The sequence below is a fragment of the Felis catus genome, chromosome B4, assembly GCF_018350175.1.
Source record: "Felis catus isolate Fca126 chromosome B4, F.catus_Fca126_mat1.0, whole genome shotgun sequence".
Taxonomy (NCBI): Eukaryota; Metazoa; Chordata; class Mammalia; order Carnivora; family Felidae; genus Felis; species Felis catus.
In genome coordinates this window covers 54,250,934-54,267,091 of record NC_058374.1, presented here as the reverse complement: position 1 = coordinate 54,267,091, position 16,158 = coordinate 54,250,934, and the positions used below count along the sequence as shown (strand labels likewise).

The window sequence follows — 16,158 nt, the reverse complement described above, 5'->3', positions numbered from 1 at the left end:
GTAGCCAAAAATCCAAGCTGTTTTCATTAATGATACAATCTCTTTTCATCTTCACAGCCAATCTCAGAAATATTTTTTCATGCCATATATGAGGAAAGAGAGGTTCAAAGTAATTTGACCCTAGTCACACAAGTGTACATGACTCCAGACCATCTAGCTTTCCTATCTTAAGGCACTAATGAGGACACATACTCATCACCTCTCTCCTAATCACTTCAAGGAGTGTTGCCGTGGAACAAATGCAAATCTCCCATCTGTCATTGTGAAGAAATAGCAGGTCTGAAATCATCATTTTTTCCTATGCAAATAAGAAGTGAAGAATTTGACAGCAATTTTTAAAGAATCTGCCATTATTTACCCAACATAGGTGCATTTCACACCATTTGTAGACACCAAGGGGCCTTGAAAACAACAATGGAATTTTTAACTGGACCTCGTTACCCAGTGACTTCTTTAGCAGTAGAAAAATGGCACTGTATTATAAAGCCTAGGTATATGAAAAACCCCTTTAAATAATTATCAGATAAGTAGTAGCATTTTGGAGATGTCCAGAAGATCTCATTATTCACTATCAATAAATGTTTCAAAGTAGGGATCTTTCAGCTAGTATACTTTCCAAATTATATAGGTTAAAGAGCCTCATGAATAGGAATGACAAATATACACTACATTCTCACAAAAGTGATCAACAAATAATTTTCGAAGTTTAAGCAATAGGCAAAGATTCAAATTTTGTTTAGGAATTCAGTGTATAGTCTAAATCAATAATAAGGGGAAAGGGAAGGTTGATAGCATATTTTATCCTTTTTCAAATGAAAAGGCATTTTTCAAACAGTAAGGTGAGAAACATGGCCATTTGCTCCTGTCCCACTCCACCAGAAAACCCATTTTCTATGGAAGTTACTTAATCTCACTTAATATGGAAATTTAGGATTTTTATTTCAATAGTTATCTTACGGAATTTAAATATTTAATTGTGTAATACTATGTTAACTTTATTGGGTGATGGATTTCATTTCCCAAGTGTTTAGTAATTCAAATCAAGGCAAGAAAACCATAATTAATATGTTCTAGTCTATGTAAGGTATATTCCATACCAAAAGTGAATGTCAAGTAATTTTCAGAACACAAAAACTGTTAAGCTCTGTGCCAGAACAGTATCAAGAACAGAAAAAGGAAATCGTTCAAGTAGCTTACCTTTCTCCAGAATGTGCAAATAGGCTTAAGCTCCTTGATTGTAAAATAGAAAATTCATGGAATGGAGACTAAGTCCTAGTTTCTGCCCTTAGGAACCTAGGAATGTTGAAGAGAAATGTGTCAGTTACCCAAATAAGACAGCAACAACATAACAACATAGTATTTTTTAATACAAATAGTGATATAATATAAAATAATGTATTTCTTTTGAATCTGAAATATATCCTCAAAGTGTGATGGCAGCTCAGTGGGTGGAGAAATCATATTCAGGAAAAGAATGATGAAAGATTCTTGACTTTGTCATTAAAAGGTTTCAAAAGGCTGCACTGGGGACAGTTGTTCAGCTTGGAGGGAATGGAGGGAAGAGACAGAGACTGGAAAAGAAGAGGATATGTGATGATATCAGTTTAGGAACAACTAAAACAACCAGAGTTTGACAGGGAATAAATGTATAAAGTGAGATGCTACGCAGTATAGCTGGAAAAGAAGACTGGGTTTAGTTTGTGGTGAGACTTGAATGTTAGGCTAAAGAATTTGATGGATTTTAGTAGATTAACAACATGCCTTTTAAAACTTCTGTGTAGAAGACTGATGTAAGAAATGTGCTTTAGGCATTGGTGTATAGAATGGCAGAAAATACTGGACGTTGGAGAACTATCTGCAGGTTGCTGTAGGGCCCTGACTACAGTAAAGAGTATCAGTAAAGAGGTTGAAGTTACATTATTGGCAATGGGAGAAGAAAGGAGAAACATACCTTAGTAGCAAGGGGACTTTCAAGTCAAGTACATGTGTCCTGGTAACTGATTTGAATGTGTGGAGTGAGGAATTTGAGCAATTGGTGATAATTCTAAGATGTCAAGACTGAGTTATAGTGAGAGAATGCTTATGCTATTATTCATAAAGCCGATAGGAGAAGCAGGTTTGTTAGGTTGAGTAAAAGTTAGAGTTTGGTTATTGTATTATGGTGGGTTGTAGATAAGTTATAAAAGTTTATTTCTTGATAACACTCTGTGTCCAAGAATGGAATGCTCTCCATGAAGTTACTCAGAGCTCCCACCTGATGGATGTGTCCATCCTCATCAGGAACTGCTGCAGTAGAAGAAAGAGAAAGATTGAAAACTGTAGGCTTTTTAGCTACTGGATCAGCCTGAAAATGACATATCACTTCGCTAAATTTGGCCAGAATTAGCCAAATGGCCTCACTTAAATGCAAAAGGGTTGAGACTATAATCTCTTGTAGGTTCAGGAAAGAGAGGATACTGGTGAACACTATAATGTCTACGAGAAATGCACTGAGTGTAAGATGAATCTTTCCATAGCTTTGGATAGTGTGTGTGTGTGTGTAAAGAAGAATCAGTAGACAAAGAATACTTACTCCTACTTTATTTAAAAAGTCTGTTTTGTACTCAACTTAAGGAGCTTTGGACTCACAAGCGTTCCTTCTCTTGACCAAAAGGTATTCTACATAATATTGCTAGTTAATGATATTCAGGCTTCACAGAAGTAAGATGTTCATTGCATAATGTTTCTCAAAATGCTCAAGAGAATATCCAGAAGTTTTTTTTTTTTAATTTATTTATTTTGAGAGAGACAGAGACAACATGAGTGGGAAAAGGGCAGAGAGAGAGAGAGAGAAAGAGAGAGAATCCCAAGCAGAATCCAGGCTGTCAGCACAGAGCCAGACACGGGGCCTGAATTCACGAAACCATGAGATCATGACCTAAGCCGAAACCAAGAATCAGACAGGACACTTAAACAACTGAGCCACCCAGGCACTCCGAGAGAATTTCCAGAAGTTTTAAATGGAGTTTTACTAAATAAATTCTTGTCTAACTCTGTATTGCAACATGGAAGATAGGGAAATCATTTGTATTTTTAGTAGTTTAGTGAAATATAACTTGTGCCATGCATGTGATTATTTGGAGGCTTAACTCACTTCTAGATTATTCAAAAGTACCTATGATTTCAAGTATCCAAGACACAATGAGAAAGGTTGGGATAAATGTAGTCCCCAAAACTTACTGTTAATATCACCAATTGTATCAATTGAGTTGTACTCATTGTTTTCACAAGGCAATTATAAAAAAGCAGGGAAAGTGGTAAACTGCATGCAATAAGGCATTTCCAACTTCTATGAGATTCTTATTGGCCTACCAACCAAGAAAATAATCCTGAATTTGTTCAAATGTTAAATTTGTTAAATTTATCACTTTGATAAATTTAATGAATAAATTTATATGGACATCTACTGTTAATATCTCTTATATCAATATAATAAATTATTTTCTTTACCCAAATCTCCTGCTTAGAATAAGTTACATAGCTACCCTACCTACATTTCACTCCTTAGCACCAGAGGTTGTTAGGTTACTATAATCACACATAATTTTGTTATAGAGTTGATATGCAATACAGTTTTATTTAAAGTAGACTGTTATTGGAGCACCTGGGTGGCTCAGTCGGTTAAGTGACTGACTTCAGCTCAGGTCATGATCTCACGGTTTGTGAGTTCGAGTCCCACGTTGGGCTCTGTGTTGGGCTCAGAGTCTGGAGCCTGCTTCAGATTCTATGTCTCCCTCTCTCTCTCCCCCACTCACACTCTATGTCTCTCTCTCAAAATAAATAAATATTAAAAAACATAAACTAGACTGTTATGGGAAATTTTTTAAATAACTAAGTGTAAGAAATTATAATTTAATCATACCTTGCTTAATTTAAAATGTTGAGCTCAACTCCATTTTGAAAGAAGGGCCAACAGTTTAATATCACAAATAGGAATTTATACATTAACTTATTTATTTCAAAATGGAACTTATGACATAAATCATTATAAATATCATCTCCTGTTTCTATACACCTATACACACAAACAACTATAATATGACAATCTAAGGCATACTTCATAAGGGGAAATTTTAATGTATAAATCAAGTCAATGAGTCAGATTCTCACTAACATTGAGATGCTTTTTTTTTCTACTTTTTTTTTAAATACAAGTTGGATGCTTTTAGAAATGGCATAATACAGCATGATAGCAATTTATCTGTTAATGCTGTTTCCAAAGGTAACTAACTCACAGAGAAAAGCAGATACCCCTATATAAATGAGACTTAGAGGGAAACATTACAGTTCATAGCCAATTCAACAGCTTCCTTAAAAAAAAAAAATGTATCATACATATGTAACCTCTGCCAGAAATGTCCAATAGGTTTAACAAACAAAATAAATCACCATACAGTATACAATTCCCGGAAGTCTGTGGTCTTTTAGTTGAAAACATGATTAATAGGAACACAAGTTGCTTTTGCAATACGCTGCATCAGATATGACTGAGGTTTGCTGAAAGTCACTTGAGCAGGATAAAAGGCATATATGTTTAACAAAAGCACATCGATGATAACACACAATGAAACCCTCATGAACACAAATTGATTTAAGATTTTTAAATAACCTCTAGTACCAGCAAATCCAGCAAAGAATATAATTTCAAAAAAATAATTTTTTTTATTTTTTTTTCAACGTTTATTTATTTTTGGGACAGAGAGAGACAGAGCATGAGCGGGGGAGGGGCAGAGAGAGAGGGAGACACAGAATCGGAAACAGCTCCAGGCTCTGAGCCATAAGCCCAGAGTCCGACGCGGGGCTCGAACTCCTGGACCGCGAGATCCTGACCTGGCTGAAGTCGGACGCTTAACCGACTGCGCCACCCAGGCGCCCCTCAAAAAAATATTTTGACTAAGAGCAAAAAATAATTAAAATTTTTATGTGGCATTTTATCTCATTTCAGAAATCTAATGCAAAATGAATTACTTAACAACGGTCCTTATGATTACTGGTTTTTTAATGTTCTTAACTTTACTCTTAGCTGTTTACAATTTACCAAGTTTCCAAATACCATTTTCTCCTTTGTTTTCAAACTCAAGCCATAGCAATACAAGCTAAAGAGTGACTTTTTAATGTTTTTAAAATAAAAATCTATAACAAGAACAGTTCACTTTTAAAGATACTGACTTTTTATTACGGGACCTTAATTAGTGTTAAATTTAAAACAATTCTTTTCAAAACAATTTATATGTACTGGCAACAAACATGGGACATACAGATGCAGGTTCATGCTAATGTTAAATTACACAGGAAATCACTAGAATATTTGTACATGAAACAAAAAGAATTCTAGAGGTACATTGACCTCTAAAAGGGTAAGTAATTCAATGGTTCCCTGTTTAAAATATCAACTGTGCTCCTCTTTCCATATGTATTGGATCCCACATTGGTAGGAGAAAGAATGGCACCAAGATTGTTGCTGGAACGAATTAAGAAATTTGCCAGGCGTTGGGTCGCACATGTGGCAGTGTTGCATTTCCGCTTTTCCACTTGGTTACTGGTGGCATAGAACAAATATGAAAGGTTAGAGACTTAGACTCATGGTTAGATATATTAATGTGACAACAAATATATCAATGGGAACTGGTTACTTTTACATAAGTAACTCAGTGTTGTGGTTTGGAAACAGCTGGATAACAGATTTTTTTTGACACCTGGAAAATGCAGCAGAATCGATTTTTGACTAGGAAATCATACAGCAAAACTTCCATTATAGTCAATGTTGAATTTCCCAGTATGATCCTTTGAAACTTTAGAATATATTCCAAACAGTAACAATAATAATAAAAGGTTTCCTTATGTTATATTCTTCTAAATCTTGATGAATCTAGTTCCCAATTTATAAAAAGCATTTAGAATAGAAAATGTATATGGAATCTGGAATATGTAGAATTAAACACATATATATTCATTTCCCACATCTTTCTAATAAAAATTAAGCAGTGTAAGATATTTTTGTTAAGTTCCTGGAGATCATCAAATCAGGGTGTTAAGAAAGAAATTTCAAGTATTATAAAGTCTCAAGAGAATCAAATTTACCATCTGTTCTTACACTTGGACTATTGTAGTGTGGGAGTTCTGTTACTCTTTTTTTTTTTTTAATTTTTTTCTTTTTAACGTTTATTTATTTTTGGGACAGAGAGAGACAGAGCATGAACGGGGGAGGGACAGAGAGAGAGAGGGAGACACAGAATCGGAAACAGGCTCCAGGCTCCGAGCCATCAGCCCAGAGCCTGACGCGGGGCTCGAACTCACGGACCGCGAGATCGTGACCTGGCTGAAGTCGGACGCTTAACCGACTGCGCCACCCAGGCGCCCCGTGTTACTCTTAATATAAATACATGAATGTTACTATCTTTCTGCCACCTACTTAGTTCCTTTTAACAACTTTAATGATAAGACTAGGCTGAATGTTAAAACTAAAAGACTTTTTATATTAATAGTATTAATGTTCACCACATTCTTTCGGCCAGCTGGAACAATTGCATAATGATATTATAGGTAAGTCAGAAATGATCACTATGGTTAAATAATTGATTTGAATTTTAACTTTTGTTTCTTTTTACAGAATTTATTTATGTCAACTCTACATTTTTGTACTACCTTTTGTTTTAATGCACTCTCAAAATGATATTGGAAATGGATACAGAATAATAACATGCTTCCTTTTTGTAGATGATTATAAAAGCTAGAGAAATGTTTTAATTTCAGCTCCATAGAAATAAAAATATTGGTAAAACTTAGGATAAGTATAAACTAAGAAAGAAATATAGGTATGAAGCAATGTTCAGAAGCCAGTGGTTTTACATAATTTGGGGCAAAATGCATATATTTTATTTAAATGTGTTTACTTTATGTGGAGAGTACTTCTTATCTGTATCTCTGTATAGTGATAGCCTTGGGGTGTTTTTAAATCTCATGTGAAACTTGAGGGTTTTTATTCTCATATTTTTTCCTAAATACAATAATTTCTTATGGCATTAGGTATCTGGATGATACCTTCTGGTATTAGGTATTGGGTTGAGTCTAAGTGTATGCTGACAAACCAATTATTCAGGCAAAGGAAATCCACTCTGAGACATAATTACTTGGTATATATGATAGTATTATTCATATTATCTATTTAATTATTTCTCTTTGCATGTGTCGTAAGCATGGCCAATGTGCATTTCCAAAGAATGATTTAATGCTTTTTAAGGATTAAACCAATAATTCATACATCAGACATTTAATTCTGAAACAGAATAAACTTTTCTTGAAAAAAGCAGAAATTAGAATTTGACCCAAACACTTCAAATTAATAAACATAAAGAAATAAATAAAGTTCTGAGTGAAATTGGAAAGGTGATATCTGTTCCAAGATATGTTTGGCAAATGCTTGGAGTAGAGTGTGAACTAGTCTATTTGCTAAATATCTGAGTGGTACTTTGATAATTGCTCTCAAGGTCTGTAACAGGATTTAAAATTATTCTAACCAAAATGTTATCTTATTTGGGTTAGCTAGAAGAACCATCATTCTACTAAACAGAAATATTAAGAGCTTTTATGATGACTGATTTCATTATTGTGCAAATGCTTTCACAAACACAACTTTTCATGTAAACATTGCAACAGTATGTACAAGATTCTATCCCACACTATTATTAGGATGGAAAAAGACAGATTAAATGGTTAGTACAAGGCATCATGCCCCTACTTTCAGGCATTTTGTTCTCTTTAACTACTTGGGTAGGCAAGGCTTGCCTAGCATCTAGTAACAAACACTGGTTCAAAGCTATTGACAATTTATACACATGCATATGTCCTTAACTTTAAGAGTTTAAAAAGTGAAGACTGTAAGCTAAAGTATCACTCTTAAATTGTCTCTCTTTAAAAACACCTCAGTTTCAGGGTTTTTAAAAGTTTTAAACTGTATCCCTGCTCTAGCTCTCAATATTCATTTGTGGAAGTATAAGAATTCCTACAGCAAGCTCCTATGTGTATAGCTTGAAAACTCTGTTAATTATACTGTTAGATAATCTCTGATTATCTGCTAAGCAGGTTTACAACTGAGTGTTTAAAAGGTGTGGGCAAATGTATGATCCTGTTGCTCCAGTCAAGAGTATTAAATAACTATTTTTTAGTGTGACTTGTAAAGTCTGTTTGTTACTTCTTTTTTTTATTTTAAGATTTTTTGAACTGTTTATTTTTTTTTTATTTTAGAGAGAGAGAGAGAGAGAGAGAGCATGAGGGGGAGCAGAGAGAGAGGGAGAGAGAGGATCCCATTGCAGGCTCTGTGCCATCAGCCCAGAGCCCAATGTAGGGCTCAGTCCCACCAACTGTGAGATCATGACCTGAGCTGAAATCAAGTGTCTGACGCTTAACCGAGTGAGCCACCCAGGTGCCCCAAGTTTGTTACTTCTTAATCTCACCTCATACATGTGTAGAAGTTAAAAAAGATCTCAAGTGAGATAATTAAATTTTATGAGAAAAATCACATTCAATGAATGATAAATCAACATCAGCTTTGTCTTTTAAAGGTGTTTGAAATTTGAGTCATTTTCTGAAGAAGCTTTCTCAAGAAGCTTTTTTTGACGTTATAGAATATTACATGGTTGAACAGCTCAGGATGATAAATTTTCATTAAAAAAATGACCAGACATACTCATTTCAGGAAACCCATTAAAGAGCAATTTGAAGAATGCTTTACAAGTATTTCTAATAAAGATTCTAAGTAAGAGATTGTGAAAATAACTTGATAATAATGTTATATACTATTTTATTTTCAAGTGAAGTTCACTTCCTAATAAACTAATATCCATGAAGCCATACTGCATAAAGATGCTTATCAAATGTCTATACCGAATGAAAGAAAAGATCAAGATATAGACAGAATTATGAAGTAATACTGCTAATTTTCCTGTCATTCTATTGTTCTGCTGGTTTACCAGAAACTTCATGTCAGTTTTAGTTATTTTTATCCACAAAAATCCAATTGAAAATCAGAGTCAATTCTGAGAACATCCTGTAAATTCGATAAGCCTGAAAGGACAAAGGAAGTCTGATAACTCCTGCTATTTGTTTCATGTGGGTGCTGTAGAAATATACATATCACCACAGATTGTCACCTCAATGAAAAAACACCCCAATGGAAAATGGACAAGATGCTAATAATTCTATGAGAAAAGTTCTAATTTGACTTAAAGCAAACTCTTCAAAAATAAACTTAACTCTCTTTGGTGTTAAAGAATGTGTAAGTTCAGTCCTAAAAGACTACAAGGAGTCAAACTGATTTAAGTACAAACAAATCCTCACTATATTGTATATGACATATTCATGCATTTGGACTTGAGAATCTTTTAAATAAAAGAATTACAGTTTTAAAGGCTTTCCACTTGAAAGTTGTAATTACTGCTAACATTATCACCTGATAGTTTTTAGACTTCCTTAAAATATTACCAGTTAAATGACATGACACCTTCTCAAATAAACCTTTTTAGGAAATCCTGGTGAACATGCTACCTACTGAATTCATTTTTAAGAAGTATTAATTTACATTTAGTGCAGCTCAGAAGTAATCTTATGAAGAATATATTTTTTTATAATTTTATTTCATTAACAGAACAGTTAACAATAAAGAAAAAAAACCCCTAAGAGCAAATGGCTTTTTAAAAAAAATTTTTTAACATTTATTTATTTTTGAGACAGAGAGAGATAGAGCATGAACGGGGGAGGGGCAGAGAGAGAGAGGGAGACACAGAATCCAAAGCAGGCTCCAGGCTCTGAGCCGTTAGCCCAGAGCCCGACGCAGGGCTCCAACCCATGGACCGCAAGATCGTGACCTGAGCTGAAGTCGGACGCTTAACCGACTGAGCCACCCTTTTTTTTTTAAATTTTTTAAAACATTTATTTATTTTTGAGACAGAGAGAGATAGAGCATGAACGGGGGAGGGGCAGAGAGAGAGGGAGACACAGAATCCGAAGCAGGCTCCAGGCTCTGAACCATCAGCCCAGAGCCTGACTACAAATGGCTTTTTAACTAGTTCTTAAAATTTTTAATTTGCCCCCTGATTATTTCTATGTATTTTGATTTCCAGAAAGAGATGTAAAAGTTCTGGATATTGCCAGAGCCCTCCAAGGAGAAAAAGAAATCTGTAAATAGACAATAAAATCCCACCTGTTATAAAATATATGCTTTAATTAAGTTTTTACAGTTTGTTTTAGAATCAGGTTAATATAGTGGAAAATACTACCCTTGGCTTTTCCTGCTTCATGTTCTGGTTTTGCCCCTCTAGTTTCCAAAAGCATGTTTCTTTTTCTTTTTCTTTTTTTTTTAATATGAAATTTATTGTCAAATTGGTTTCCATACAACACTCAGTGCTCATCCCAAAAGGTGCCCTCCTCAATAACCATCACCCACCCTTCCTGCCCTCCCACCCCCCCTCAGTTTGTTCTCAGTTTTTAAGAGTCTCTTATGCAAAAGCATATTTCTTGATAAAACTGGAACTATTCCATTCCTTTCTGTCAGTTCTGTCAGGAAGTCATCAACCACTGGTGTTATTCTTTAAAGAACACAGAATTCAAGGAACAGATAAACAGTTTAATGTACTGTTCTTAAGCATGATTTCATCAGAAATCTAATGGCATAAGGGCTGTTAGTTATATAGCAGTTTTTAATTCTAATTTTCCCACATTTTACAAAAGAAACAGGATTTTTTGTTACTAACCTTTCAATGGGGGTAGCTTTCAGATGGTGTAGTGCAACCAAGAGCACAATGAGAACTACTGGAAGTTTCAGGAGGCACATTGCTTCTCAAATTTTCTGAAAAGAATAATTCAGCATCAAAATCAAGAAATGTCTTATAGCTCTGATTGATGGAACTTGAGACTAGAGCCTACTTTAAAAAAATCTCTTTAAACATAATCTCCAAATATAGCAATTTTATTGATACAGTCTCTTGAGACTGTTTAAACAATTTTCAAATATTTTCAGAATTTTCAATTTCCCAATTTCCTTCTCTAAACGATCTGGAAAGTTGATATTATACCACATTATTGCTTTAGCCTTTCTTTGAAATAAGTATATATTTGATCCCAAATCTAAGCTTCCCTAAACAAATGATATTTTCCCATAAACAGGAAGCTCTTTACCTTTTAGTGTTTCAGCGTCAGCAATATCAGAGAATGCCTCTAATGGTAAGAAAGCTTTATAAACAATCCCAAGCTTGCATCCACTGGAGTATTTGCCCCCACACTTGCCAATGAGTAATCCAGCTCTTATATACTCTTCACACCTTTCCCGGCTCTGACATCAGGCAGCTCGGAGAAACTGTCATTAATTTCCATCCCTATAGAAAGTGCCTCACAGACAGCAGAAGCAGATGGGTCATTATTATATTACATTAACACATCAGTAAATATTAAGGTAGCAGATACAGAGTGTCTTTGTGCAGTTAATGGTGTGTCACACACAGCAGAAGTTTGAATTTTCCATTTTTGTGAAATACAAGAGTGGATTTTCAAAGATTAAGTGGTATGCTCTAGTAAAGGATTGATAGAAAGAAGTGATTAAGAATAACAAATGTGTTTATATGCAAAGAGTGAAGCCAGGGACATTGAAGAATCTAATGAGGAAGCTAAAGCCAAATGACCCCAATGGCTTAATTCCATGAACATTCAGTAGTAGAGTAAACTATGAGGCCAGGGTGGATAAAAAAAGACACTTAAAAAGATGGGGGGGGGGGACAGAAAGAAATCAAAAGCTACTTATAATGAAATGGGGATGGAAGATTAAAGGCAGCAAAACAATAATTTTCAATCCCCAAATTCATTTGTCAGCATTTAAATAGAGACACATATCTGTGTGATTAAGAATTTTTTTGCTGACTTTTTCTATTATTACATAGAAACATCACAATTACTTTGAAAGAATATTTCATTTGTTATTTTTATTTTCTCCAAATTGTTCTTTCTTTTCTTGTATTTCTAAGTTATATTTAAGTTAATGTTCTAAGTTATGACAATAGCCGATGTAGCAAGTAAGACAAATTCCAAATGCTTGTGGAAATATGCATATCTATGCAATCTAAAAACGATGGAAGTACTCCAAGTAAAAAAAATAAGTTCACTGAACTCATATAATTCTTTAAAGCTTAGTAATATAGTTTGAGGGTGGTTAGTAAAAATTTCAGGAAAAAAATCAGTTTTCCGAATTCTTATTCTAATTATCCAATGATTCTGCAATTTTAATATTTCTGTAAAATTTACTGATATTCCAAAAAGAAAGAAAACATAAACTCAAATGATTTGGGTTATACCTGGGTGCCTCAGTTGATTGAGCGTCTGACTCTTGATTTCGGCTCAGGTCATTAGCTCATGGTTCGTGGGTTCAGGCCCTGAGTGGGGGAGGTTCATACTGACAGTTGGGAGCCTGCTTGGGATTCTCTCTACCTCGTTCTCTGCCCCTCCCCCACTCATCCTCTCTCTGTCTCTTTCTCTCTCTTAAAATAAATAAATAAACTTAAAAAATATTTTTAAAAATCAAGTGATTTGGAAGAATGATAATTTCCTGTAAGAAAATGATTGATGTATTTAACAAAGTATATACAATGATTTAGAAAAGATAACCGAAGCCCAGAGATGTTAAATAGCTTATTCAGCATTATACATCTAGTTCATGTTGAAACCTTGAGCCAAAGCTTGGTTTTTCTGATTTATGGTCTAGTGTTCCTTTAAACCAAAATACCTGCTTTTAGCTACATATTTATTTTATTTCCCTATTTTTTTTCCCCTCTGAGATGTTGAAGGTGCCAAACATAACATTCAAAAATTGGTTCTCTCTCCCTGTAGGAAATTAATGTTATAAGGAAAATGTTCTACCTAAGAAAGGAACAGGAGAACCTGAATCTTTTTAAGGGCTACCTTATGTCAGTCATAGTTATTTAATTGATATATGATTCCTCACTTCATCTTCACACGTCTGTTTTCATCATTAGATGATGATACAGTGATTCAGAGAATGTAAGTGGCTGCTTAAAGTTGCACAGCTACTCAGGGCAAAGTGAAATTCAAATTCTCATCTCCTTGTTCCATGATATTTATTTCTTTGTTATAAAGGATGTCTGTTCTCATATACTGAATTGCTAATTCCTTCCTGTAAATGTTGTATCTTATTATAACACTTCAAATGACTCAGTTGCAGCCAAATACGGCCTTAGGCAGTCTTGTATAATGTTTGGTAAGGTCAACATCTATCCCAATCTCTAACAACTTTAGGTCTTTCATGCTTCCTACACCATTGAAAGTGGAGGTGGTAGATTGTCTTTATGAGGTAACTCCATTACCAGATAATAAGCTCCTTCCTACATGACAAACATTACTGTCACTCATCTTTGTACCCACTTTAGCCTTGCTAGTCCAAGCGTAAGTAATGCCATGGCAGTTTTGGCCTCATTTGGAAGCTTGTTACAATTTCAGGCCCCACCCCAGAGCTACTAAATCAGAATGTGCATTTAAGAAAAGATTTTCCTGGGGTGCCTGGATGGCTCAGTCAGTTAGGTCTCTGACTTCAGCTCAGGTCATGATCTCATGCTTTGTGAGTTTGAGCCCAGCTCAGAGCTGGAGCCTGCTTCAGATTCTGTGTCTCCCTCTCTCTCTGTCCCAACTCCCATTCATGCTCTGTCTCTCAAAAATAAATAAACATTGAAAACAAAATTTTTTTTAATTTAAAAATACCTTCCCTGGGTGACTGTATGCACACTAAAGTTTGAGAAAATCTGGTCTATTGCACATTCCATTTATTTATGATTCAATAAACACTGATTAAGGACACATTCTATGATAGGGAATGTTCTAGGGACTAGAGCTACAACACTGAACAAAGCCAAGTCCCTGCTGTCATGGGAGCTTAGAGCCAGTGAAGGAAACAAAATCAAAGAAAGTGAACAAGTGAATATGTAATTACAAGTGTGAAGTGCTGTGGAGAAAACTAATTTGGTAGTGAGAGAAAGAAAAGTGGTGATGTTTAAGTTGAATCCTAAACCATAAGAGATGACAAAGGAAAAAGTAATGGAAGGTGTTTAAGATCTGAGAAACAACATGTGAAAATTCAGGTAATTGAAGGAGAAATTGGTGTAAAGATGATTATAGCGTTAAAAAATCAATGTGGTGTTGTACACCACAGTGTGGTGTAGTAACGTACGTCAACTACACTCAAATAAAAAAAGTAATAAAAAAATAATAAAGAAAACATCAGGCTGACTACTGTGGGTGGACTGGATCAGAGGGGAGCAGGAGTAAAAGCAGGAAATCTGTTGGAAGACTATGGCAGTGTCCAGATGTGAGACAGTGATGCTACACATAGGGTGATAGCAGAGCAGTAGAAAAGTAAATGAGTTCAAATCACATTTGGGATCATTACATGATTTGACAATGGATTAAGTATGGAGAAGAAGTGAATGGGAACAGAGCATTAAAATGAGAGCCAGGTTAGGATATAATTAATAATACAAATTAATGGGCTTTTCATCAAATTTATAAAATATATTTTATAAATCTTTTAGAAAATAATTTCTATTTTTTATCAAATTTGTGTGTCTACAATTTTAAAAATCAAAAACTATCAGAAGTCTAATAATAAAAACAGCAGTCTTCTGTCTTCCTTCAGCCTACCTCTGAATTTTGCTTTCCATAGGTAATCAATTTTAGCGATTTTAGCTGTTTTCTCCATATTTTGAAAATAATCTCTTCTTAGGACACCTGGGGGGCTCAGTCAGTTAAGTGTCTGACTTGGTTTCAGCTCAGGTCATGATCTCATGGTTCATGAGATCAAGCCTTGAATCAGGCTCTGTGCTGACAGCACATATCCTACTCTGGAAGATAAAGAGTTAGTTAGTTAGTTAGTTGGTTTATTTACTTGATTGATTGATTGTTAATTGATTTTTAAGTAATCTCTATACCCAACATGGGTTTGAACTCAACCCCGAGATCAAGAGTTTCATGCTCTACCAACCGAGCCAGCCAAGCACCCCAAGAATTAGCATTTAACAGCACACTTACTTTTCTTCTTTATCCTGTTCCTCTAATATTTTAATAAAACATTTTGAGGGGTACGTGGGTGGCTCAGTCGGTTGAGCGTCCAACTTCGGCTCAGGTCATGATCTCATGGTCTGTGAGTTCAAGCCCCTCATTGGGCTCTGTGCTGACAGCTCAGAGCCTGAAGCCTGCTTTGGATTCTGTGTCTCCCTCTCTCTCTGCCCCTACTCTGCTCATGCTCTCTCTCTCTGTCAAAAATAAATAAACATTTAAAAAAATTAAAAAAAATAAAACATTTTGATTGTATCAATATTAGATGGATTTTTTTTAATATTTACATTTAATTTTTTTTACAGAAACGTTCAAATGTATATAAAATTTTGATAATTATCAAATCACAAATCTATCTTATTTTCTCTATATTCCTACCTACTTTCCTCCCACTCCATACCGGATTGTTAAAAACAAATCCTAAACATTATACAATTTTATATGTAACATTTTTCAGGTTTATATTCATGAAAGACAAGGATACTTTATACAACACAGCTACAAAATTGTTGGTATAGCTAAAGTGAAATTTTACAGTAATTTCTTAATATAATTAAATAATCCAATCAGTGTTCACATTTTTCAGTTGTCTATAAAATATTTTTAATTAGTCTGTTAGAGTCAGAATCTAAATAAGATTGCATTTTTTTGTCTCTCATGACTCTTTTAATATATAATTTTCCTTCCTTTCTTTTTCCTACCATTGACTTATTAAAGAAAACAGGTCATTTATTGTATAGAATTCCCCACATCCCAGATTTTGCTGATGGCAATCATGAGGTATCATTTAATGTGTTCCTTTCTCACTTGTATTTTCTCTATACTGGTTGTTTGGTCTAGAGGCTTGATCACATTCAGGTAAGAATGCTTCAGTGATACTGTTTATTCCTACTGCATTACAACATCTGGTTGAATCTCTTTTATGGCATTAAGACTGATCAGCAAGGTCAGATTTTGTCAGCCACATTGTCCATTCTGAGTTCTCCATTAGCCTTTCACTCTGATTTTAGCAAC

The 16,158-nt window shown here is 34.6% G+C and overlaps 2 protein-coding genes across 5 annotated transcripts in view; one reads left to right on the top strand and one right to left on the bottom strand.

Moving 5' to 3' along the window:
• The window catches only part of SLCO1A2 (solute carrier organic anion transporter family member 1A2), a 125,789-nt gene that overhangs the window by 10,893 nt on the left and 98,738 nt on the right, over positions 1 to 16,158 (top strand). The gene's annotated exons all lie outside the window — the stretch shown is intronic.
• The window catches only part of IAPP (islet amyloid polypeptide), a 96,062-nt gene continuing 84,924 nt past the window's right edge, over positions 5,021 to 16,158 (bottom strand). For 2 of the 3 annotated variants that reach the window (XM_045060767.1, XM_019833865.2), the window contains 3 exons: positions 11,212 to 11,408; positions 10,788 to 10,882; positions 5,021 to 5,578 (listed from right to left, as the gene is read on the bottom strand). In XM_045060767.1, coding sequence (XP_044916702.1) covers positions 5,389 to 5,578; positions 10,788 to 10,867 — 270 coding nt within the window. In that variant the 5' untranslated portion in view covers positions 10,868 to 10,882; positions 11,212 to 11,408 and the 3' untranslated portion in view covers positions 5,021 to 5,388. Of the gene's footprint in view, positions 5,579 to 10,787; positions 10,883 to 11,211; positions 11,409 to 16,158 lie in introns of those variants that run through there. The other variant, NM_001043338.1, reaches the window with a different exon arrangement.